This window comes from Eleutherodactylus coqui, chromosome 8 (assembly GCF_035609145.1).
Source record: "Eleutherodactylus coqui strain aEleCoq1 chromosome 8, aEleCoq1.hap1, whole genome shotgun sequence".
Lineage (NCBI taxonomy): Eukaryota > Metazoa > Chordata > Amphibia > Anura > Eleutherodactylidae > Eleutherodactylus > Eleutherodactylus coqui.
This window is the reverse complement of record NC_089844.1, coordinates 24,768,815-24,791,929: the sequence shown is the minus strand read 5'-3', so window position 1 is coordinate 24,791,929 and position 23,115 is coordinate 24,768,815. Positions and strand designations below refer to the sequence as shown.

Below are 23,115 nucleotides of genomic sequence, written 5' to 3'. Positions count from 1 at the left end.
ACGACCCTCTGGTTTTTGAACAAAATTTTGTCTTGGGAGCAGAGGGAATAGTTATATTACCTGCTGTTGCCCCTCTGATTCACCATAGAATGGTAGAGTTGGAAGTGACCTCCAGGGTCATCGGGTCCGACCCCCTGCTCAGTGCAGGATTCACTAAATCATCCCAGACAGATATTTGTCCAGCCTTTGTTTGAACACTTCCATTGAAGGAGAACTCACCACCTCCCGTGGTAACCTGTTCCACTCATTGCTCACCCCTCACTGTCTAATATCTAATCTGTGTCTCCTCCCTTTCAGTTTCATCCCATTGCTTCTAGTCTTTCCTTGTGCAGATGAGAATAGGGCTGATCCCTCTGCACTGTGACAGCCCTTCAGATATTTGTAGACCGCTATGAAGTCTCCTCTCAGCCTTCTCTTCTGCAAGCTAAACATTCCCAGATCCTTTAACTGTTCCTCATAGGACATGATTTGCAGACCGCTCACCATCCTGGTAACTCTTTCTTTAACTTGCTCCAGTTTGTCTATGTCTTTTTTAAAGTAGGGTGCCGAGAACTGGACACAGTATTCCAGATGAGGTCTGACTAGGGAAGAGTAGAGGGGGATAATGACCTCACGTGATCTAGACTCTATGCTTCTCTTAATACATCCCCGAATTGTGCTTGCCTTTTTGCTGCTGCATCACATTGTTCACTCATGTTCAGTTTTTGATCTATTAGTATACCCAAGTCTTTTTCACATGTGCTGCTGCTTAGCTCAATTCCTCCCATTCTGTATGTGCTTTATTCATTTTTCTTGCCCAGATGTAGGACTATGCATTTCTCCTTGTTAAATACCATTCTGTTAGTCGCTGCCCACGGTGCAAGCTTTTCTAGATCTTTTTGAATACTCTCTCTCTTCCCTAGTGTTATCTATCCCTCCTAGCTTTGTGGCATCAGCAAATTACATAATTTTCACATCAATTCCCTCCTCCAGATCATTTATAAAAATGTTGAACACTGGGCCGAGAACAGAGCCGTGTGGTACCCGACTTGATACATTCTTCCACTTGGATGTGCAGCCATTTATGACCACTCTTTGAGTACGATCACGCAGCCAGTTGTGAATCCACCTAACAGTTGCCTTGTCAATCCCATATTTGGTCATTTTTTTTATAAGCATGGTATGAGATACTTTGTCAAATGCTTTTCCAATGGTCAAGATATACTATATCCACCGCATTTCCCTGATCAACCCAGTCAGTGATTTTGCCATCGAAGGAAATTAGATTTGTCTGGCATTACTTATTTGTTACAAACCCATGCTGGCTCTGGTTTATTACTCCATTTTTATCCAAGTACTTGCATATATGCAGTTTAATAATTTGTTCAGAGATCATTCCTGGTATAGAAGTCAGGCTCACAGGCCTGTAGTTTCCTGGATCCACCTTCTTCCTTTTTTTGAAGATCGGGACAACATCTGCCTTTTTCCAATCTTCTGGGACTTCTCCTTTTGTCCAGGAATTTTCAAAGATTATGGCGAGTGGTTCAGCAATTACCTCTGCTGCTTCCTTTAGTATCTTAGGATGTAATTCATCTGGACCTTGAGACTTGAATTCATTTAAGTTAGCTACGTGTTCCTTCACCATCTCTCTGCTTAAAAATAGCCTGCATTCTTTTATTCACAGTTCTGGGTTCCATTTTCAGCTGCCCAAGATGGCCGACGCAATCTTCAGATTATTTAATCCCAATACTGCACTGGTTTGGCCAGACTACCAATGCATTTTACTGGGCCTCCTGATTGGCCATTGCTGCTTATGAGATCAGTGTTGGTCAATCAGCAAGCACTGCACAGTGTGCAATTGCTAGCTAGAAAACTGCAGCGGCTGTCTTGGACGACTAAAAACAGGATCTCAAACCAGCGGATCGGAGGCACAGGGTTTTGCTCTGAAACCAGAGGGTCGCTTTAACTAGTTCTTTGCCGTTGCGATCGGGAGAGAAATTGCGCTAGAAAAATTATGCACGTAAATACACCCTCAAGGAGGTAAGAGCCACGAGATGCTATAATTTTACACCTCCCCGGACTGTAAAAGTGACGGCAGTGGGTACAGACACTGTAACCTGCGGTTGAGGATTTACAGAGACCCAATGACGGCAACTTCTTCATATTCCCTCACTGCTAATAATTGACATTAATTGAAGCCGATTCCACCTGAATATATAAAAGAATAAATGGTTTATTACTAGTGGAAAAAATAAATATTAGAAAAAAACTAAGCAGTAATTATACCGCCCACAAACGTCCATCCGATGTCTACGTATTAACCTATGTGGTCACATGACTGATACCGCTCTGGAATAAGTGACTTGACTGCTCTGCGGGAGACACAAGTATTACACGTTACTGGCGTATAAGTACGGGCACCGGTGCTGCGCAGAGAACTGGCAAGTGACGGGGGTGGGGGTACTTTCCATAAAAGAACGTGTGGAAGATGCATTTAATCATCTAAGAGCCGGTAATGGGATTCGGAGAGACGTAAACCGTGTGTGAGTCAGTGGCGGGCTCAGGGGTTACTGCATTCTGGGTAAACTAGGGTTGTTTGCTTCCAGCAATGAAGATGATGCCATGCTCCAGGTCAGGAATGTCGCCCAGAAATGCCTCATCCTCCTCTACAAACTCATCGCTCAGCTTCTTCCACCAGGGCCAGCGGCTGCGCTTCAGCATTGTGCTGTGACACTGCTTGGCTTTGAGGGCGACTGGGACGGATCTGCTGGTGAAGAAGTCGACGTCCTTCTCTGTCGCATCTCTCAGACTCGGAGCACCTACAAAACAATGGAACACCCAACACACCGTCAACCAAAGAGTGTGGTGATGCTGTGACCCGTTGGTAGAGACTAGAAGGCATTTATACAAGGACATACCCATGAGCATGCTGATGTCCGTGTTCAGCTGGGCGAGCAGCGCCTCCCTGCGTTGTTCGGTGCGCTGCTGCTGCTTTCTGGTCAGTAGGAATTGGCCCAGCTTGTCCTGCACCGTACTATGCAGCTCCTGGCTCTGCTCTACGGACATCTGCTGGGCCTAAGAGGAATAACACCCATCATTGTGACACGCTATAGTCGCAGCATTTTCCCAAGTCTTAGGACCCATTCACACGGGCGTACGTTCTGTCTGTATCTTTTACGGACACAATGCACCATCATTGTTTTACATTGCTATATTCAGTTGAGCTTTTTTTTTTTCTTGCGGATCAATTGTTCACGTAAGAAATAAAATGGCGCATGTCCCATTTTCATCCATATTTACAGATCAAAACCGCCCAGTAAAGTCTAGGGCAGTGGTGGTCAACCCATGGCATGCGTGCAAGAGGCGGCACGCAGAGCCCTCCCTGCTGGCATGCGCCGCCGTCGGTCGCTCACCAAGTTAGTGAATACTGGCAGGAGCTGTGGTTACCCTGCCGGTATTCACTCAGCTGTGCTGCTGTGACGTCAGTGTGTAGTCGGGTTCCTCCTCCCCCTCTCCTGCCGTCTCCTCTTAGGTTCCATGAGAGCAGGGGAGAAAGCGTTCGGCAGCAGACACTGACGTCACAGTGTACACCTGGGATCAGCGCCAGCAGCAGCGCCAAGCAGAGGAGGAGGGGGTAAGTGTATGGGTCTCAGAGGGTAGTGCTATTACTACTGGGGCCACTGTGGAGTGTCCCTATTACTACTGGGGGCCACTGTGGGATGTCACTATTATTACTGGGGGCCGCTGTGGGGGGTCACTATTACTGCCAAAGGCGCCATGGGGGACCACTATTAATGCTGAAGCTGCTGTGGGAGGTCACTATTACGGCTGGGGTCACTATACACACTGGGGGCCGCACTGGGAGTCACTATACACACCGGGGGCCGCACTGGGTGTCACTATACACACTGGGGCCCGCACTGGGAGTCACTATACACACCGGGGGGCCGCACTGGGAGTCACTATACACACCGGGGGCCGCACTGGGAGTCACTATACACACCGGGGGCCGCACTGGGAGTCACTATACACACCGGGGGCCGCACTGGGTGACACTATACACACTGGGGGCCGCACTGGGTGTCACTATACACACTGGGGGCCGCACTGGGTGTCACTATACACACTGGGGGCCGCACTGGGTGTCACTATACACACTGGGGGGTCCGCACTGGGTGTCACTATACACACTGGGGGGGCCGCACTGGGTGTCACTATACACACTGGGGGGCCGCACTGGGTGTCACTATACACACTGGGGGGCCGCACTGGGTGTCACTATATACACTGGGGGGCCGCACTGGGTGTCACTATACACACTGGGGGGCCGCACTGGGTGTCACTATACACACTGGGGGCCGCACTGGGTGTCACTATACACACTGGGGGCCGCACTGGGTGTCACTATACACACTGGGGGCCGCACTGGGTGTCACTATACACACTGGGGGCCGCACTGGGAGGGGGGGTCACTATTACCGCTGGGGACGCTCTAGGGGGATCACTATTACCGCTGGGGCTGCTCTAGGGGGATCACTATTACCGCTGGGGCCGCTCTGGGGGGGGGGTTTACTATTACTTCTGGGGCTGCTCTGCGGGGATCACTATTACCGCTGGGGCCACTCTGGGGTGGGGGGGGGGGGGCACTATTACTGCTGGGATATGTTTGCACGAGGCAGAAATGCTGCAGAATACCCTCAGTAGAAATTTCCGTGGCAAATTCGACAGCATTTTGGCATCCAAAAGTATTCAAAATCCTACATTGTGATAAGCCCCGCCCCCTGATGGGTTGGCCCTTTGCGATAAGTAGGTTTGGGGTTACAGTTTGGGCACTCTGACTCTGAGAGGTTCGCCATCACTGGTCTAGGGGATCGTTAAAAAAACGGAACAAATAGGCAGTTGCATTTGTATGCACTATGTTTTTTACAAGTTACCAGGAGACAAGTGGAAAAAAGTGATATCAATTGAGCTTTCCTGCATATATATATTTTTTTTGCGTGCATGAAAAACGCATGCAATATGGATGTAAAGGAAAACGCACACATGCATCAAAGTTGCATGCAACATGCACGTACACATGGTGAGCTTTTCACAGAGCGAAATTGCATAAGCCCCTGTAAATGAGCCCCAAAGAGTAACTTCATACCCCGTGTATTTGTTGCCGGTTTTCTGCTGCGGAAAACCTATAGCAAATTCGCTGAAAATGTGGGCAAATCCGGACGGTCCGGATATGGGAGCGGTTTTTATAGTGGATTAAAACCTTAGTATTTCAAGAGTGGAAATCCATAGAATAAATAGGAATGAAGTAGATTTATAGTCTGCAGCGTTTTTAAAAAATGCTGTGGATTCATTGCAGACGTTTACCGCTCCATGCGCAGGAGATTCTAGAAATCTCCTCCATAAAATTTGTACAGGGTGGGTTCACAGGGCGGAACTGCCATGGAATTTCTGTCTGCAATCTTAAGCCTGAGACTAAGCAGCAAAGTGGACGAGGTTTGCAAAAATCTCGTCCACACGCTGCGGCCAAGCCGCGCTGAAACTGGCGTGCGCCGCGGAATTCAAATCCGTGACATGTCAATTGTATTGCCGTTTCCGCTTCAGGCTGTCTTCTCTCTATGGAGAGAGATGGCCACAGCAGAATAAGTCGCTTTCAAAACCCGCACCATATGTCTCGGGACTTCAGCTGCGGAAATCTCGCCGAATTTCCGTGCGGTCCCGCCGCAGACTTTACGCCCCGTGTGAACCCAGCCCAAAAGCTACTGAATTTCCGCTGCAAACTCCTCAGTGGAAATTTCCCAGTATTTACGCTACTTGTGTAGCCGCCCTTAAAATCATATATATGCGACAGATTGTCTGTAACACGTCCGGGTGCAAAGCTGCTGTACCGAGGTTTATCTATCTATATAAGAAAGAACTTATCAAATTACATCCAGGATAAAGAGTAATTCCGTATCGCTGGCTTTGTATGAGCTGATAGCGATTACATACTAAATGAATATAGAGATCTGATATATCAGCACAGCTCTCCAGGGAAAAGTCTTCAGGCAATGGGATAAAATACTCAACTTCTCTTTTATTTAGTGGATTAAAACCAGCAAGAAATCTGCGTTTCAGGATGAACCCCTTCATTGGCCATGCGCTCCCCAGTGTCTCTGCCTTGGACGTCCAAGCTTCGGTTCCACTAGCCTGCCTTTTTGGGTACTTTCCACCCCACTACTACCACCAATGTATCTCCCAGCATGACTGATAAAAGGGTTCACCCCGAAACGCATATCAATTGCTGGTTTTAACCCACTAAATAAAGGAGAAGTCGGATATTTTATCTCATTGCTTGACAACGTTTCACTGCAGAGTTTGCTCCAATAAACCCGTTATTTATATCTGTATCTAGTCCGGCCACCATTTGGTGGGTCCACCTAGTTGGCAGCATCTTCATCACTGGTTATCAATATTTTTCCTCAAAGCTTTTTGGCTCTGGGCTCACTCCTGGGACTTGGTCTTTTAACACTTTTTGGGTTTTGCGCCACCCTTTTTCTTCCATCTTCAGCTGTAGTGACTACAAGCTACTGTCGCCCCGTGTAAACATGGGACCCGACAGGGCAAGTGAGTGAGAATCGCTCACTCCTCAAAAATCGCTTGGTTTTTAGCTCCTCTAAAAGCCAAGAGACTATCGGCCCGTGTGAACAGTCCGTTGTTCACTTATGACTGACTGCCTGTTTACTCTGAATGAAGGCAGCAAGAAGAGACCGCCGACACGTTCCATCTCTATTCAGTGCTCGATTATTGCTCGGATGTGACAGCACAGGAGTAATAATCGTTGGGATGACTGTCATCCTGTGTAAAGCCACCCTTAACAGGAACAATCCTATAAGAAGCAGGACTTAGTGTACTCCCCCTCGGCTATGATATCTAGAATATTCTGACCGGATGGAGCTGGAGGTGAGCGTCCACTTTCTGCTGAAGCCTCAATCGTTCCTCATCTGGGAGCTCTTGATGTTTTCTCCAAGGAGATAACGATTCCCGGATCCTCCTCCGTTTCTTCAAAAACCTCAGCGCCTGTGTAATTAAGGAAACCAGAAATCTCTCTTTATATGCATGACCCCAAAACATGGTAGAACTGACCCGACCTCCGGGTATTGTTTCTTCTTTTGCCTATGAGCAGCCTTACCGCCCTCTGGATGGTGACCGCGGCCTTGTACTGTTTGAGGGTTTGCTTCTGTAGCAGGAACCGCCTTCTATGTCTGTGCCCCTTCCAGTGTTTCTGTATCACCAGTGCAGACATCTCCCGGGTATCACGCATGTGTTTGTCCATTTGTCCTGTAGAAAAAAATAACATGTTGGAGGTGAGTAACGATTACTGTGACCCCTTTTTCAATTTGCTGTTAACAGAATTTTGCAGTTTGCTTCTTGTGCACAAAATGAACAGAAACTGCAAAAATGTTGACGTCATTATTCAGACTTGAGTGATCCCTTATATCAGAGTTACGATCAAATCCACCTCCAGTCTTCATTCAGAATATAAACCTTATTAGGGACCACCATGTAGTATCACGTTGGAACTCCTTTTGGCCTTTCAGAAGTGCAGTAATTCATTGTGACATTCATCCACAAGGTGCACCAAAAAGATATTCCCCACAGCATTACTCTACCTCCACCTGCCTGAGAGGAAGGGGTCACTGATTCATGCTACTTGTGCCAAATTCTGACCTCTCATCGGCACGGTGCAACGTCTGACCAGGCAATGTTTTTCCACTGCTCAGTGATAGAATTTTTGTGCTTTTTTGCCCCCAGGAGTCTCACCTTCCTGTTTCTCATTGACAAAACAGCGCTGGACTTAGTCGTCTGCTGTTATAGCCCATCCGTGCTAAGGGACGGCGAGTTGTGCGTTCAGACATGTTCGTCAGAGCACCATCACTGTACCTGGCAGCTCCTGACTGTGCAGCATCTGTTAATCAGAACGATTCCTGACATCCTCCTTTGACCCCTTTTGGTGACGAGTAGTTTATGTTCGCAGGACCCCCTTTCACTGGATGTTCTCCTCAATCACACTATTTTCAGTATATTTTCCATTCACAAGAAAACTCCACAAGATTGGCAGTGAAATCCTGGCCCGGCTAGTCTACACCAATGACCAGGCCTCGTTGGAAGTCACTCCGATCACAGATTGCATTTCCAAACAGGGAAGCTCCAATCATAAAAAGGACCTGTGTCTTTAACAAAGTGGCCATTTAGAGTATATCCCTTATCCCAATCTTACGCTGGATTCAGTGTGGGCTCCCACTGAAACTGATCCATAGAAAACTTGTTACTTAATTTCTTCTACACTCCAGGGTCATGGCTTTAATTTCCACACAGGGAAGCGCCAATTGAAAGGACCGGGGGCTTATGGGGATAATGGGGCCATTCAGTGTATAAGGCCAACATCACTATTCTTGGCTTCCCATACAAAACAAGTACTTTGTAAAGACAAGAGATGTTGTCCCAGCTCTGCCCCTGTGTACCGTCAGATTCACCCCGTTACCTGCATGGACGATCTCCAGTAACGCCAGCTGCTTCTCTCTGAACTCCCTCATCGCCCGAAGTCTCTGCAGCTTCAGACGCTCCCTCAGCTCTTCTTCTTCTTTCCGCCTCTTCTGTTGCTTCATCTCTTGGTGACGTTTTGCTCTAGATTTTCAGAAGAAACTTTTCAAATTCGTTTGAGGCTGCAAACATCCATCCATCCAGTTGAGCCAATCATCCAGAGGACGGTAAAAACCCCAAAAAGGCAAAAAACTATTTTCCTCATCGTAGAGAAGTAAGAAATCCTTCCCGACTCCAAATCTGCCATCAGGGTAAAGGTGGCTTTACACGGGACAACAATCAGACGCAAAATCACTGAAATGAGCGATTTTAAACGATAGTTGACCCGTGCAAGGGACCAGACAGGGTGCGGAGCCAGAAATCGCTCATTAGTCGCTAATCGCTCTGTTTCCGTTCACTGAAAACAAAGTGACTAGTGAGTGTCTCTTGAGCTGTGGAAACACGCAATTATTCATCTGCCTTTTCACAGTGAATGGAGGCGGGTGGCCAGAAGAGATCCCCAGTGCCCTCCGCCTCTGTTCACTAAGTGACTGACTGCTACTTTTGTGTGAAAGCACATAGTTCTTGGGACGACTATCAGCCGCTCATGTGCCCAACAGTCAACCAAGTGTGAAGTAAGCCTAAATCCCTGGACCATCTTCCACTCCAGTCATCTTAGTGACTATAACCTGTCCGTCCCTCTGACTGTGAGTTAGCGTACTTCTACACGTAGCGAGAAACCGTTAGCCCGAATAGACGAGCGAATGATGACCCAGTCGCTCGCTCGAACACTCAGTGTAAACACAAAGATAAATCAATAGGATCATTCAGTCGTTCATTTCAATGTACCAATGAGTAAGAATGACTGAACGATCGGTGTATAAACCGAATGATAAGCCAACGGTGATATTTATGCTTACGTAAATTCATCATCCAATCGTCGGCCATGTTTAACTAAACTGACGATAATCGTTTGGGTTTAACGCACCCTTATAATCTCACAGCTCTTATAATATAATGCAGAATGCCATTGTCCATACAGTAACTGCTGTCATCGCTTGTACCTGAAGCTCCTCTGTAGAGACGTGACGGCCCCAGGTAACTTCCTCATCCTCTTCCGTATCTGAAATCCCCTCCACACGGCCTGAATGACGCACGCAGCCCGATGCAGTCTCTGCGCACAGGAAGTTCACGTCTTACAATTCTCATTGTATAACAAATAAGAACAGAAATTTGGGAACTGAAAACTCTGATACAAAGTTTGGGGGAGATTTCTGAGGACAGCTGGTGCTCCTAAAGCATTTTAATATGTAGACAGAAGAACAACAGGGCATACGCTGTACATGTGAATGACAGGATGGCCCCCAGAGACTGATGGAGTTGTACCCGTTCACTGAGCTGCAAAGTCACATGGGGTTCTGTGTAGGTAACGTCAGTGGAACTTGCTCAGAATGGATCGTGAGACCGATGACCACAGATCCAATCAGGAAAATGGGACATTTATGCTAAAGTGAATAATCTGCAAAAAAAGGTGCAACATGAAAAGGGGAATAAATGGTCATTTGGTGTTTCAGACAATCCCTTTAAGCAAAAAGAGGGGTTACTCTGACTGGGACACCCAAAAGAGCGACTCCTGCTTTGAAGGACTCATTGTGTGTGCTGGAATCAATCGATGGCTGACTGGTTTCAGGAGGACGCCATGTACAGATTCCTCGTGTGTTTCAGTTTCTGATATCAAGGGACACCACAGCAGAAACAAACGTTCTAACATGCATGATAATAGGGGACAGATCTGTGAGAGTTCTAGTCTCATCTCAGAGTTCTGGCCTGCAGGATATGCTCGTATTTTACCTGCAGCTCCTGCTTCTGGTAAGAGCTGGAATATAAAATGTCCAGGAGTCGGTTGAGATCGCGGTCAAAACCTTTCCCGGCCCACTGCTTGCTCAACAGAGATCGGAGACCTGTGTATAAATAATATACAATTAATGTGTGTGAAGAATGAGAATGTTATATGTTATTATGTGCTGGTGAACTCAGAAGGGAGAAAGCAATATCTATATAAAATCAGTCATCCTATGAGCATACTGCAGATTATACAGAAGAAGCTGAGACTCTTTAAAAATACATTACTTATCCTGTACTGATCCTGAGTTAAATCCTGTATTATACTCCAGAGCTGCACTCACTATTCTCCTGGTGGAGTCACTGTGTACATACATTACTTATCCAGTACTGATCCTGAGTTACATCCTGTATTATACTCCAGAGCTGCTCTCACTATTCTCCTGGTGGAGTCACTGTGTACATACATTACTTATCTTGTACTGATCCTGAGTAACATCCTGTATTATACTCCAGAGCTGTACTCACTATTCTGCTGGTGGAGTCACTGTGTACATACATTACTTATCCTGTACTGATCCTGAGTTACATCCTGTATTATACTCCAGAGCTGCACTCACTATTCTCCTGGTGGAGTCACTGTGTACATACATTACTTATCCTTTACTGATCCTGACTTACATCCTGTATTATACCCCAGAGCTGCACTCACTATTCTGCTGGTGAAGTCACTGTGTATATACATTACGTATCCTATACTGCTCCTGCGTTACACTCACTATTCTGCTGGTGGAGTCACTGTGTACTTACATTACTTATGCTGTACTGATCCTGAGTTACATCTGTATTATCCTCCAGAGCTGCACTCACTATTCTGCTGGTGGAGTCACTGTGTACATACATTACTTATCCTGTACTGATCCTGAGTTACATCCTGTATTATACTCCAGAGCTGCACTCCGTATTCCTATACTTATCTAAGGCGATGTATATACTGGGTTGTCCCCACAGCCCTATGATGAGAACACATTGAGCCTGATTATGTGCTGCAGCAGCCTCCAGACACCAAACTGCTGACCACAAACCTCTTCGTACAATTCATTTATTTCTAGATAAATTATTTATACATTGCAAACTGCAGCGTCCGGAGGATAATCGCTCCTCACATCCAAGGCTGGATCCCGTTCCTGGAGGCGAGCGCCGCTTCTAAGATAATGCTGGTAATCTTTTATGTTCTGTGTTTCTGCTATACAAACTCTGATAAATAATAGTGCTGAATACTCGGAAGAACAACAAATATTCATGTTGGCCCCCATTAGTCTTCCCGCTGCCGGCCCCCATAGCTGGAATGTTTTGGGACAATCTACATGATGCGAGCCTACTCTGTCCGCAGCACTACAGTCATGGCAAAAAAACAGAATGGCCACTTTACTAGAGACCCCCATCTAGTAGCGTAGGACTCCTTTGGCTTTCATAACCGCAGCAATTCGTCATGGTGTAGATTCTACTAGGGGATTACATTTTTCGCGGGAGAATCAGCCGCTGCGGACAGGAAGCTTCTTGTAGTTGTCGCACATCAGATGGCGGTGCTGACATGTTCTGACCGGCTGGCAGGAAGGGGTCATCAATGTATATTGCTTGCGCCAAATTCTCACCTCCCATCAACACAGTGCAATAGAAATCTGAATTCATCTGACCAGGAGATATTTTTCTGCTACCCAGTGATACAATTTTTGTTTTATTTTACCCTCTGGAGTCTCGTCTTTCTTTTTCTCTTGGGGTCCATTTACACGAAGCGATGATCACTCAAAAATCGCTAAAAAGCGATCGTTTGAGCGATAATCGTTGCGTCTAAACGCGCGGCCATCGTGCACTTTTCGGGCACTGCTAGCTGATCGTTAAATTCAGTCCAACCTAAAAATCGCCGGTCATCCTTATCAGCAGTTCTCCGCATGGAGTGCTGATAGCATTGTTTCCCGTTGGAGAACAAAGGAGCTGAATGCAGATAAGAGCCCTCGGGCTATTAACTGCTTTCAGCTAAGGCTTCATTTCCATACTTGATCGCTCTTAAGTAGCTGAGCAGCTACTTAATAGTTTATGCAAAATGATCGCTCAAAGCGGTCACTCAAACTGTCATTTGAGCGATCTTCGCTCCGTGTAAATGGGCCTTTAGGCACAATGGCGCTGGAACTGGTCATCTGCTGTTATAGCCCATCCATGCTAAGGAACAGTGAGTTATGTGTTCGGACACGCTAATTGGAGCACTAGTATTTTGGCTCCTCCTAAATGTGCAGTGTCTGCTAGTCAGATCGAGTCCTGACATCCTCCTTTGACCCCATTCGGTGATGAGTTGTTTCCATCCACAGGATCCCTTGTTGCTGGATGTTTTTCCTCAAACATGCCATACTCAGTATACTCTGCACACCATTACATGAGAAAGCCCACGTGGTTGTCAGTGAAATCTTGGTCCCGGATAGTCTAGCGACGATAACTAGGCCTCGTGGCTCAATCCCTGGATTTTCCCACCTATTGTGAATTTACACTAAAAATGATCCGCGGAAAACTTGTCATGTGATTTTATGTTGCACCCCGGGGTCGCAGGGATAATATAATAATAATACTCTTTATTTGTATAGCGCCAACTTATTCCGCAGCGCTTTTAGGCACGGAAGAACACAGACAATACAACAATTACAATGTGATATATAATCAGTTTGCAACAAACGTGGAGGGGTGATACAGGAGGTACAAGAGGGGGTGAGGTAAGGCATGGGGGAACACAGGCAGTAGGGAATTACATGTGGATATTGGTTATTAGGAAGCAAATGGAGTGGGGCGGTAAGGAGGTGCAGGGGTAAAGGTCGTATCCAATAAGCAGGGTGGAAGGTGTGGGGAGCCATAGGGAGGGGCAGGGAGACTAGATCAGGGGATTCAGTATGCCTCCCTGAAGAGGTGAGTTTTTAAGGCGCGTCTGAAATTTCGTGCATCGGGGATTGTCCAGATGCCTTGGGGTAGAGTGCTCCAGAGGATGGGTGCTGCTCTGGTGAAGTCCTGGAGGCGACCACGTGAGATTCGCATTACAGGGGTGTTTAGTCTGAGTGTGTTAGCAGATCGGAGTAAGCAGGCTGGGTGGTATACAGACAGGAGGAAGGTGATGTATGGTGGCACAGCGCCATGGAGAGCTTTGTGGGTGAGGTTGAGGAGTTTAAATTTAGTTCTGCAGTGGATGGGCAGCCAATGCAGCGAATGGCATAATGCAGAGGCGTCTGAGTAATGGCTGGATAGAAAAATGAGCCTAGCTGCTGGTTTAGTATGGATTGGAGTGGAGCCAGTCTGGTGCGGGGGAGGCTGATGAGTAGCGAGTTGCAGTAGTCGAGTCGGGAGTGGATGAGGGCGACCAAAGGTGTCTTCAGCGTATCCGTGGTGATGAACGGCTGGATTTTAGCAATATTTCTGAGGTGACATGTTTGGGCCAGAGATTGGATATGGGGGGTAAAGGAGAAGTCCGAGTCTAGTGGGACCCTAAGGCAGCGGGCGTGCTGTCTGGGGGTAATGGTGGTTCCAGACCCTGGAATAGAGATGTTGAGGGGAGGTCGGTTGGAAGGGGAGCGTCAATCATGAGAGGGCCGGAGGGTCTGATATAGTGACCACCAGTGTACACCTACAACTATTATACATATGGAAAAAAATAAGTCAACCCCACCCATGAAGAGGCCCCTGAGTCAGACTCCTAATTTTGCCAGTACCTTTATATCGCATGTCCATTGTCTGCACGATACAAGGACTAGACTCTACCATCAGAAGCAGCGACCGAGATGCAGAACTGCCAGTGACGGGATTAGAGGAGGCGGAAAGTTTGTAAACCAGTTCGTCCAGGATGGGGTGCAGCGTCTCCTCTGGAATCTGATGCAGGACGGAACTGCAAACAACACAAAACACATATGGCTGAGTGTCAAGGTCGGGGAGTTCACAACCAACGGGTTTTCCTGCAACGTTTTTTTCGCAGTAGAATATCTGCTGTGCTTATATGTCATACATGTGAATGAGATTTGTGAAGTTGATATCCGCAGCCCCAACCGGACAGAGAAATGTAGCAAATATCTCTGGAAAGGCCAAAAATTCATTTGGGTCACTTAAAGTTCAGAACAGATTCCCTGTGAAAACAACGGGAGTTGTTTTACATTCGCCACCCTCCGTCATCTAACTGTAAGAAGGTTGGTGACGTGTGGACCAACGGAAACCTCAGCCACCAACTGCCTCCTATTTAGTATATAACATGGGATGCTCCTGCACCCATAGTGCTCCCATTCTGGTACATGTATACGTTCGCAGACATATTGGTGCAGGGTTCATCACTTCAAGGGAAAATAAAGACTTAAGTGACCCACTCTGAATCTAGCAGCGGCAGCACCTTCAGTCCCGACACCGCATCACATGGTATGGATTACCCCCTTCCATCTGATTGTCAGTGATGTCATTGCAGGGGGCAGGCTTGGTTACTAAAATGACCCCCTGCAATGACAGCACAAACAATGGGGGGGGGGGGGGGTGAGAATCCATGCTGTGTGACCCAGTATCCGTAGTGGACTGGAAGTAGAGAGCCAGTATCATTGATGCTCCATTGATGCAGAGACCTTCAAGACCCTGTTCTAGAGATTGGTGAGGGTCCTAGAGGTCGGACTCCCACCTTTGATGAAGTTATCCCCTATTCTGAGGATGGGAGATATCTTTATAACTTGACACAAACCCTTTAACTAACTTCTATAGTCACAGTAACATTTCTAGAACTCACTGATCTGTAGTTCCAGCTGATACCTCTGCTGCAGTGAATAGATGCCTCCTGCTTATCGCTGTTCATCTATGCAGTGATCTCTGTGTCCTTGTTACAACATATTATATACGTCGGTGTGCAGTGTTAGTCTTTTATGCAGTGTTTTAAAAGGGTTGGTACCAAAATTATAAGTTATTCCCTTATTGACAAGATAGGTGATGACTTGCTGATCGGCAGGAGTCTCACCGCTGAGACCAACACCAATCTCAAGAACAGGACTACCGTGTCCCATTCTGCCTGTCACTGCAGGGGTCGTTTCTCATCCCTGCAGCAATGTCAGTAGTTAGGGGGCGCTGGCCTCACATGTGTGGTCAGGACTCCATTCATTTAAATAGGGCTTACGGAAATAGCTGCTCGAATATCTCCGCAGTCCCAATGAAAGTGAATGAAGCACTAGTGCGCTTGTGTGACTTGCTCTCTATTCAGTCTCCTCACTGTGGCGGTGCAGTAACCCGCACTGAGGAGAACAGGAGACATGGGACCCCTGATCTTGAGATCAGTGGGGGTCTGAGTGGTGAGACTCCCCCACTGATCAGCAAGTTATGCCCTATCCTGTGCATAACATGTAATTGTGGTAAAACCCCTTTAAGTTTTGTTTTAATGATAAGCGATAATCAAACATGGTGCGTATTATAATGTGATTTCCTGTGTCAATACTATTGTCACGCAGCATTAATCGTGGTACCTGTTGGCGCGCAGGAGGGCCTGCAGTACAGACATGACAGCCGTGCCGCTCTCCACATCATCGGTCATCAGTAACTGCAGGAAATGCTCCTGTCTGAAAACTGCAGATAAATCCAAGAGGTTCACATATTACCAGATGCGTCACTTTGTGATTGTGTGTTATCAGAGTGGATGCAGACACGAGGACTACAAGTACCAGCAGAGTTCTGGGGAGAAGTGTCAGAATACGGGAAAAAATACTGCAAACCATAGTGGGATCTGTAATATGTAGGTTTCCAGCATCTACACTGGTGTCCGGCCAGAGGAATTAAACACGGGGGGTTTAAGAAGTAAATTGGACACCAACATGCTAAGACCTAACAGAAAAAACGTAATGTTCATTCGGCCTCATCCATACGTATTAAAGGGGTTGTCCGGTTATTGGACAACATTCCCTGTACAGGTCCAACGGTGCGAAAAGAACAAAAGGAGCAGCATTTACCTGTCCTCAGCCCCCGCAATCCAGAACGTTGACCCCGATGATCTCCCAGCATTTGCTGTGGAGGATGATGTCACCTGCTGTCACTTGACTGCTACAGGCAATCAGAGGCTGCAGCATCATCGTTCAGCACTCACATCACGGGTGCCATGATGCCAGGAATTTACAACGATAATGCTGGAGTCGATTGCGATCAAGTATCATCTGGTGATGTCATCCCCCCACAACAAACAGAGAGATCCATGGGGCCACAGCGCTGCATTGCAGGAGCTGAGGACAGGTAAATATAGCTCCTCTTGCTATTTTAGCACCGTTAGACGTGCACAGGGAATGTTGTTCGGTAATTGAACCAACTCTTTAAAAGGTTATTCCGGCCATTTAACAGCTTGCAGTAATGATGACCTTTACCCGAATAGGTCATCAATAGTTGATCATCGGGGATCTACTGCTCGGGACCTCCGTTGATCAATTAATCTTAGACCTGCCTTCACTGAGGGGGGGACAGGTGTCTGGATTGGGGTGGGAGCTGGAAGTGCAAAAAAAAGGTATAGATCCCATTGATTTCAATGGGAGCAAAGTCTTCTATTACACTTCTGGCTCTGACCCCAAAGTGGAAAGAGCTGTGAACATCCAGTCCGCCGCAGCGAGTGTGGAGGCTGAGATCAGCTGATTGCCTGAATTGCTGAACAGCGATGTTAACAGAATTTTATGAGCAAGGCATCTACGTCATTGCACTTTCCAATGTGACAATTAAATCCCCGGTACGGGTCACTTACCGAGTTCCACCAGCTGTACGTAACCGCTGAACAACCAACACAGAGAATCCATCACCAGCCTGAAGCACCGCAGCAGCTCTGCGCTCTCTTCATCCTTACAGAAAGAGGGACAATACATCACTATGGATGAGGTCACTGCAGCCTACGGCCATGGGCTGCAGGGGTCATCTACATTCATATAGTGCGGTCGATGGTACACGGTCTATGCATGACAACTCCCACCATATATCAGCTTCTACAGGATTTGTAAGGCCTTCATCTTCCTTCAGGTGGTTTATTTTTAATTCAAGAAATGAAACCGAAAACAAAATATTCGCCACATCAGATGTCAAGTATCGGCAAGACACCATATAGTACAAAAGGAATAACGTGTTAAAGTCAATAATAAGCGGGCCTATGTCCGTGCGGTTCCTCATAGCCAAGAGCAAGGCGTATAACAAGTGCAGATGTGCGAGAACAGCGGCATACGTGTAATCAGATGGCAAACCAACAAAGGTCTGCAGTAAAGACATGAGACGACAAAAACAGTCATAAACAGCAATAAATGGGGAGTGAACCCTAAAAAAGGGAGGAAAAGTGAAAAAAGGTTTGGAGACTAAAAGCACCAAATACCCGCCAGCGCGTGGCAACCAACTACTGGTAGAAGAGCAATAAGAGCTCAAGCGCAGATGTCTGAGAGAAGCCATTATGATACGTGTAGCCCGCCAGAGGGTTGCGGACATACGCCCATTTTCTCAATGGTCCCCACAAGATCACCCAGGAAAAGGGGCGCACAAAGCAGGCCTGTCGGCTCAGATTGTACGTGGGGAATGAATCCGTGGGCCATACAGCGTATTATTTATCCAGAACACCACGATGAAGGTACGTTTATGTAATAAGGCAGAGAGGCGTTTAGGCTGCTCATCCGTTGTGTGAGGAAGGGGTGATATTGTTCACCTCTACAGGAGACACATGAGCAGTAAGAGTCCCTTTCTGTGAGTACGCGAACGTCACTGGGACACAGCACAGGAACGGGGTGTCCGGTGAGTATAAAACAGCGCTCCGATCCTTGACCTTTGAGCCCCAATGTAGTTGATGGCTCTAAGGCCATTGCAGGTTCCCTTTAAGAGGATCAAAACTATCTAACAAACAGAACCTAGGGGTGAGCGGGATAAGAACTCCCATCATGTTGTTTAAAATCTAATGACTTGCACCCAGAATTTCCTCTATATACGGGCATTGCCAAATTAAATGGTAAAGATCCCGTTTCTGCTTCACATTTAGGGTAAACGTCCCTTCTGAATTTAACCACCCTAGTAGTGGACATACAGGCTTGTGGCTCTCAGGATACCACAGTGAGACCCTTTTAGGCACCGCCAGAATATCTTCCCACTAACTATCATGATGTCTCCCAGAATCAACTCCGACTAGGAGCAAGAACAGCATCCTGACGATAGGCCACAAGGCCGTTATACATGGCAGTACTCCAGGGCCTGTGCCCCATACTGGGCATAGTACGCCCAGCGCAACTGAATATAATCAAAACAGAATATTACTGGGCAGATCAAATTCCTCTTTAAGAGTTTGGAAGGGTTTAAGACCCCTGGGATTAATTTGGCTGAGCTATTGTATATCGTGCTGAGGCCACACAGGGGGGATATTAAAGGGGCATTCCGGTTACACAAAGTTGCAGTAAAATGAATGATAATCAAATGTTATTAAAGTTAGCAGCGGCTTCTGCTTTGAATTTTGTGTCTGTAACTCTATAGACTATTACTTTCTCCTGGCAACCTTTACTCCCAGGTTGCCCCTGGATATGTCCTGTAGGCATTCCAGCTCTACAGGTTGGGCTTGCTCAGTAAGAACGGCCAGGGGCGGCTTTTTTTCCTTCAGCTCTTGGGACCGGATTGCTGATTAGTAGGCAGCGGGGAAGTGCAGAGGAAGAAAGTACAGAGTGCTACATGTAGTTCCAAGCTGCAGATCAGCAGGGATGTGGTGGTCATCCTGGAAAGTAGTGATGCAGGGAAACATCAGAAATGAAGGTAATGGCTGCACGATTTATAACCATACTTCACAATTGGAATACGCCTTTAAGGAATTTGGGCAATGCGGTATTGTACCACAAGGGAGTATAGGCATGGGAAGGGGGATTACCATAGTGTATCAGAACTCTAGCCCAGACCTGCTTGTCCTGGAGAAGTATGGAGTTGTCTGCAAGAGGGAGAGCAGACACATGCTTTATAATGCCTTCAGATCTCCAAGCCTTCCTTTCCATGTACCCACCTTGACCGAGCGCACAAATCTCGCTTGGATCCGTCTTCCCAGCACTAACATGTTCAGGGCGGCAGATGGCAGTAAGTTAGAGTAAAAGTCATCAGCGTCGTTCTTGGGATCTAAACCAACACAGCACTTACTAGGAAGCAATAAAATGGAAGGGTTAATTACTATCTGGCACATTACAGAAGAAGCAAGGAATTCCCTATGAGAGTCATGATGCCGGCCAGGCACAGGTCACTCTGCCCCAGTCGGTCCCTGTTAGTCACACACGGGTCATTCTGCTCCCCGTTAGTCATACACACGGGTCATTCTGCCCCCCGTTAGTCATACACATGGGTCATTCTGCCCCCCCGTTAGTCATACACACGGGTCATTCTGCCCCCCCGTTAGTCATACACACGGGTCATTCTGCCCCCCCGTTAGTCATACACACGGGTCATTCTGCCCCCCCGTTAGTCATACACACGGGTCATTCTGCCCCCCGTTAGTCATACACACGGGTCATTCTGCCCCCCGTTAGTCGCACACAGGTCATTCTATCCCCCGTTAGTCATACACAGGTCATTCTGCCCCCCATTAGTCGCACACAGGTCATTCTGCCCCCGTTAGTCATACACACGGGTCATTCTGCCCCCCGTTAGTCACACATGGGTCATTCTGCCACCCGTTAGTCGCACACGGGTCATTCTGCCCCCCGTTAGTCAAACACACGGGTCATTCTGCCCCCCGTTAGTCAAACACACGGGTCATTCTGCCCCCCGTTAGTCAAACACACGGGTCATTCTGCCCCCCGTTAGTCAAACACACGGGTCATTCTGCCCCCCGTTAGTCAAACACACGGGTCATTCTGCCCCCCGTTAGTCAAACACACGGGTCATTCTGCCCCCCGTTAGTCAAACACACGGGTCATTCTGCCCCCCGTTAGTCAAACACACGGGTCATTCTGCCCCCGCGTTAGTCAAACACACGGGTCATTCTTCCCCCCGTTACTCATACACATGGGTCATTCTGCCCCCCGTTAGTCATACACACGGATCATTCTGCCCCCCGTTAGTCGCACACAGGTCATTCTATCCCCCGTTAGTCATACACAGGTCATTCTGCCCCCCATTAGTCGCACACAGGTCATTCTGCCCCCCGTTAGTCATACACACGGGTCATTCTGCCACCCGTTAGTCGCACACGGGTCATTCTGCCCCCCGTTAGTCAAACACACGGGTCATTCTGCCCCCCGTTAGTCAAACACATGGGTCATTCTGCCCCCCGTTAGTCAAACACACGGGTCATTCTGCCCCCCGTTAGTCATACACACGGGTCATTCTGCCCCCCATTAGTCATACACACGGGTCATTCTGCCTCCATTAGTCACACACGGGTCAACATTGCAGCAGCCCGTTTGGTACTAAAGGTGCCTTCAGTACCAAACAGGGCCACTGCAATACAAATAGCGCTGTTTGCTGCAGTGTCCATATTGACCGCAGGTCCGGGGATCAGCTGATTGGTGGGGATTCCGAGTGACAGGCTCCTGCCGATCTACTACTAATGACCTATCCTAAGGATACGTCGTTAATAGGAAAAGCCCCGAACAACCCCTTTAAACTGAAGCATGGGAATAGACATAGAATATGGATTTGGCACTTAGAAAAACGAATCGGCCTGTATAAATCATGACACTAATCCCCCGAAAACTTTGGACCCATTAAGATTAACACGAAATTAAACATAGACGCAGTTTAAACATGCAGGCCGTCTGCGTTTACGTGTTACCTTAGAACATCAGCCAGACCAGCGGCCGTCGTCCAGCCGCCATCCACCCGACTGTAATCCTGCTTCAGAACCAGAACGCAGTACTGGACCAGCCCGTAGCTGTAGGAGTCCTCCTTGAGTTCCTGCAGTTCTTTACTTCCAGGCTCGGCGCTTGTCAGTATATCTGCAGACAGAGAGATTGATTCGGCGGCTGCTGTCAGAGTAAAGCGCAGGTACCAGTAATGGCGGCGCTCTGGGCTTACCTCTCAGGGTCAGCAGCAGGACGGGGTCTGAGCTGTTACTGCTCTCCGTCAGCTTAGACGCCAACTCCAGGATCCGGCGGTCCACGCTCCGCACCGCGCTCGCACTCATCCTTCCCTGTGAGGCAACAAGTGTGAGAATGACAGGCGGTAATAAGCGTCAGACTAGAACGCCACGGACATAACGGCGGGGTACGGTCCCATGTAGCGGAAAATGGTCTCAACCAAGGGGTTGTCCCAAAACTGTCATTTATTCCACTCTTTCTGGTAAAAGGCCAAAATACGCAACTTACTGGTGCAAGTCTCCCGTTTTCTCGGTCAGAACTACGGTCACATGATCCTGCTGTGAAACACGTACACTGACCCGCAAGATCCACCGCGGCGCGGTATACAGGAACATCAGCCACCCCGTCAGTCGCGGACGACCCTCCTTTCATTTTCACGCTACGGATTTTACATCAGCGCATGCGCAGTATATGCAAATGAAAGGACGACCCTCCGATAGCGATCTAGTCGCTGTGCCGCGACATTAGTGGCGCTTCACAGGGGCATCGTGCAGCCGCAGTCCTGACCGTGAAAACGGGAGACCTGCAGAAGAGCGTGAACTGCAAACTTGTCCCACGTAACGCGTGGAATAAATGGCGGCACTGCGTCCCGGACAACCCCTTTAAGGATACCTGTCAACACGTTACAAGCCCCTCAGCCCGCCGCACCCCTAGACAGACGGTAAGAAGCGTTATCACACCCTTCCGTCCGTATCAACGGCTACCAGCGCTAAGACATCGCCGTTTTTCTGCATTGCGCCAGTATGCAAATGAGCCGTAAACCATCTGACGGGCGTTCTTCTTCTTGCACTGGTCCTGGATTTCTGGGCAGCTTTTTACGTGGCGGAGCGGGCGCGTGCGCAGAACGTCCATGAAGCGGATGGCCACAGTGGGGCAGGTCATTGCGCTCCACATGTGCAGCGTATGGCGTCAGAAGCTGACGAAAACTGTAACGCAGGCGATGTCGGAGCGAGAATATCCGCCGCACGGTTTACTGCCCATCAGCTTGCGGCGCGGGACGCAAAAAAATGGCGATTTCTCAATGATGGCAATGCTATAAGAAGACAGAGAGGTGTGATAACACTTCTTGTATGTACAAGCCACTGATTGAGGGGGTTGTAATGTGCTGACAGCCTTATTATTAACCCTGTCTGCGCCCGTGACCGCCACCTCCCCCGGCTTATCATCCCTCACCAGCGCCCCCCGGTGTCAGCGGAGCTCAGGACTCACAGGGCGGCACGGTCAGTCCTCCCCCCAGCTCCTCACAACCGGACCCCGGCTCTAGATCAAAGGCCACCCAGACTCCTTCACGTCGCCTAGCAACCAGAAACAACTCTAGCCAGGTCTCTTCCTGCTGTCAGGCCTTAGCCGCGATGCATCTTGGGAAATTCAGTGGCTTCGTCACCGCTGGGCCAGGAACTGGATTGAGTCTTCGGTTCTAAGAACGCTAGAGGTCAATTTCCCTCTTTAGATTTTCCACAGGCGGAGACCATTTTGACGAAGCGACCAAGCGCTAGTTTTCAATGGAATGGTAGTCAGGAAGATGGCGCTCTGTTGAGGACACATTAACTGTGCGGTGTTTATACTCTATAGTCTATAGAGAACGCTGCTAAGCTGGGCAAAGGAGGAGGGGCGGGGCTAATGCATGACGTCACGAAAT

General features: G+C 48.1%; 1 protein-coding gene across 2 annotated transcripts; it reads right to left on the bottom strand.

Moving 5' to 3' along the window:
• Positions 1–2,194: 2,194 nt before the first annotated feature.
• On the bottom strand, positions 2,195–22,837 carry IQCB1 (IQ motif containing B1). 2 transcript variants are annotated; one of them, XM_066575333.1, is made up of 14 exons: positions 22,686–22,837; positions 21,415–21,529; positions 21,173–21,335; positions 19,412–19,541; positions 17,150–17,243; positions 15,897–15,996; positions 14,127–14,299; positions 10,390–10,499; positions 9,603–9,712; positions 8,501–8,643; positions 7,148–7,296; positions 6,904–7,035; positions 2,898–3,054; positions 2,195–2,798 (listed from the first exon to the last, which is right to left on the bottom strand). In XM_066575333.1, the coding sequence occupies exons 2-14, from the start codon at positions 21,521–21,523 to the stop codon at positions 2,566–2,568; spliced, it is 1,803 nt and encodes a 600-aa protein (XP_066431430.1). In that variant the 5' UTR covers positions 21,524–21,529; positions 22,686–22,837; the 3' UTR covers positions 2,195–2,565. The 2 variants fall into 2 exon arrangements, with proteins under 2 accessions (XP_066431430.1, XP_066431431.1); XM_066575334.1 differs by having other exon boundaries at positions 22,650–22,831.
• Between the last annotated feature and the right edge of the window lie 278 nt (positions 22,838–23,115).

Coding starts and splice junctions, on each gene's coding strand:
- IQCB1 (XM_066575333.1), bottom strand. CDS start 21,523: ATGAGTGCGAGCGCGGTGCGGAGCGTGGACCGCCGGATCCTGGAGTTG. Junction 10,500..14,126: donor AATGGACATGCGATATAAAG/GTACTGGCAAAA, acceptor ATTTATACACAG/GTCTCCGATCTCTGTTGAGC. Junction 3,055..6,903: donor CTCACCTCCAGCTCCATCCG/GTCAGAATATTC, acceptor TATTCCTCTTAG/GCCCAGCAGATGTCCGTAGA.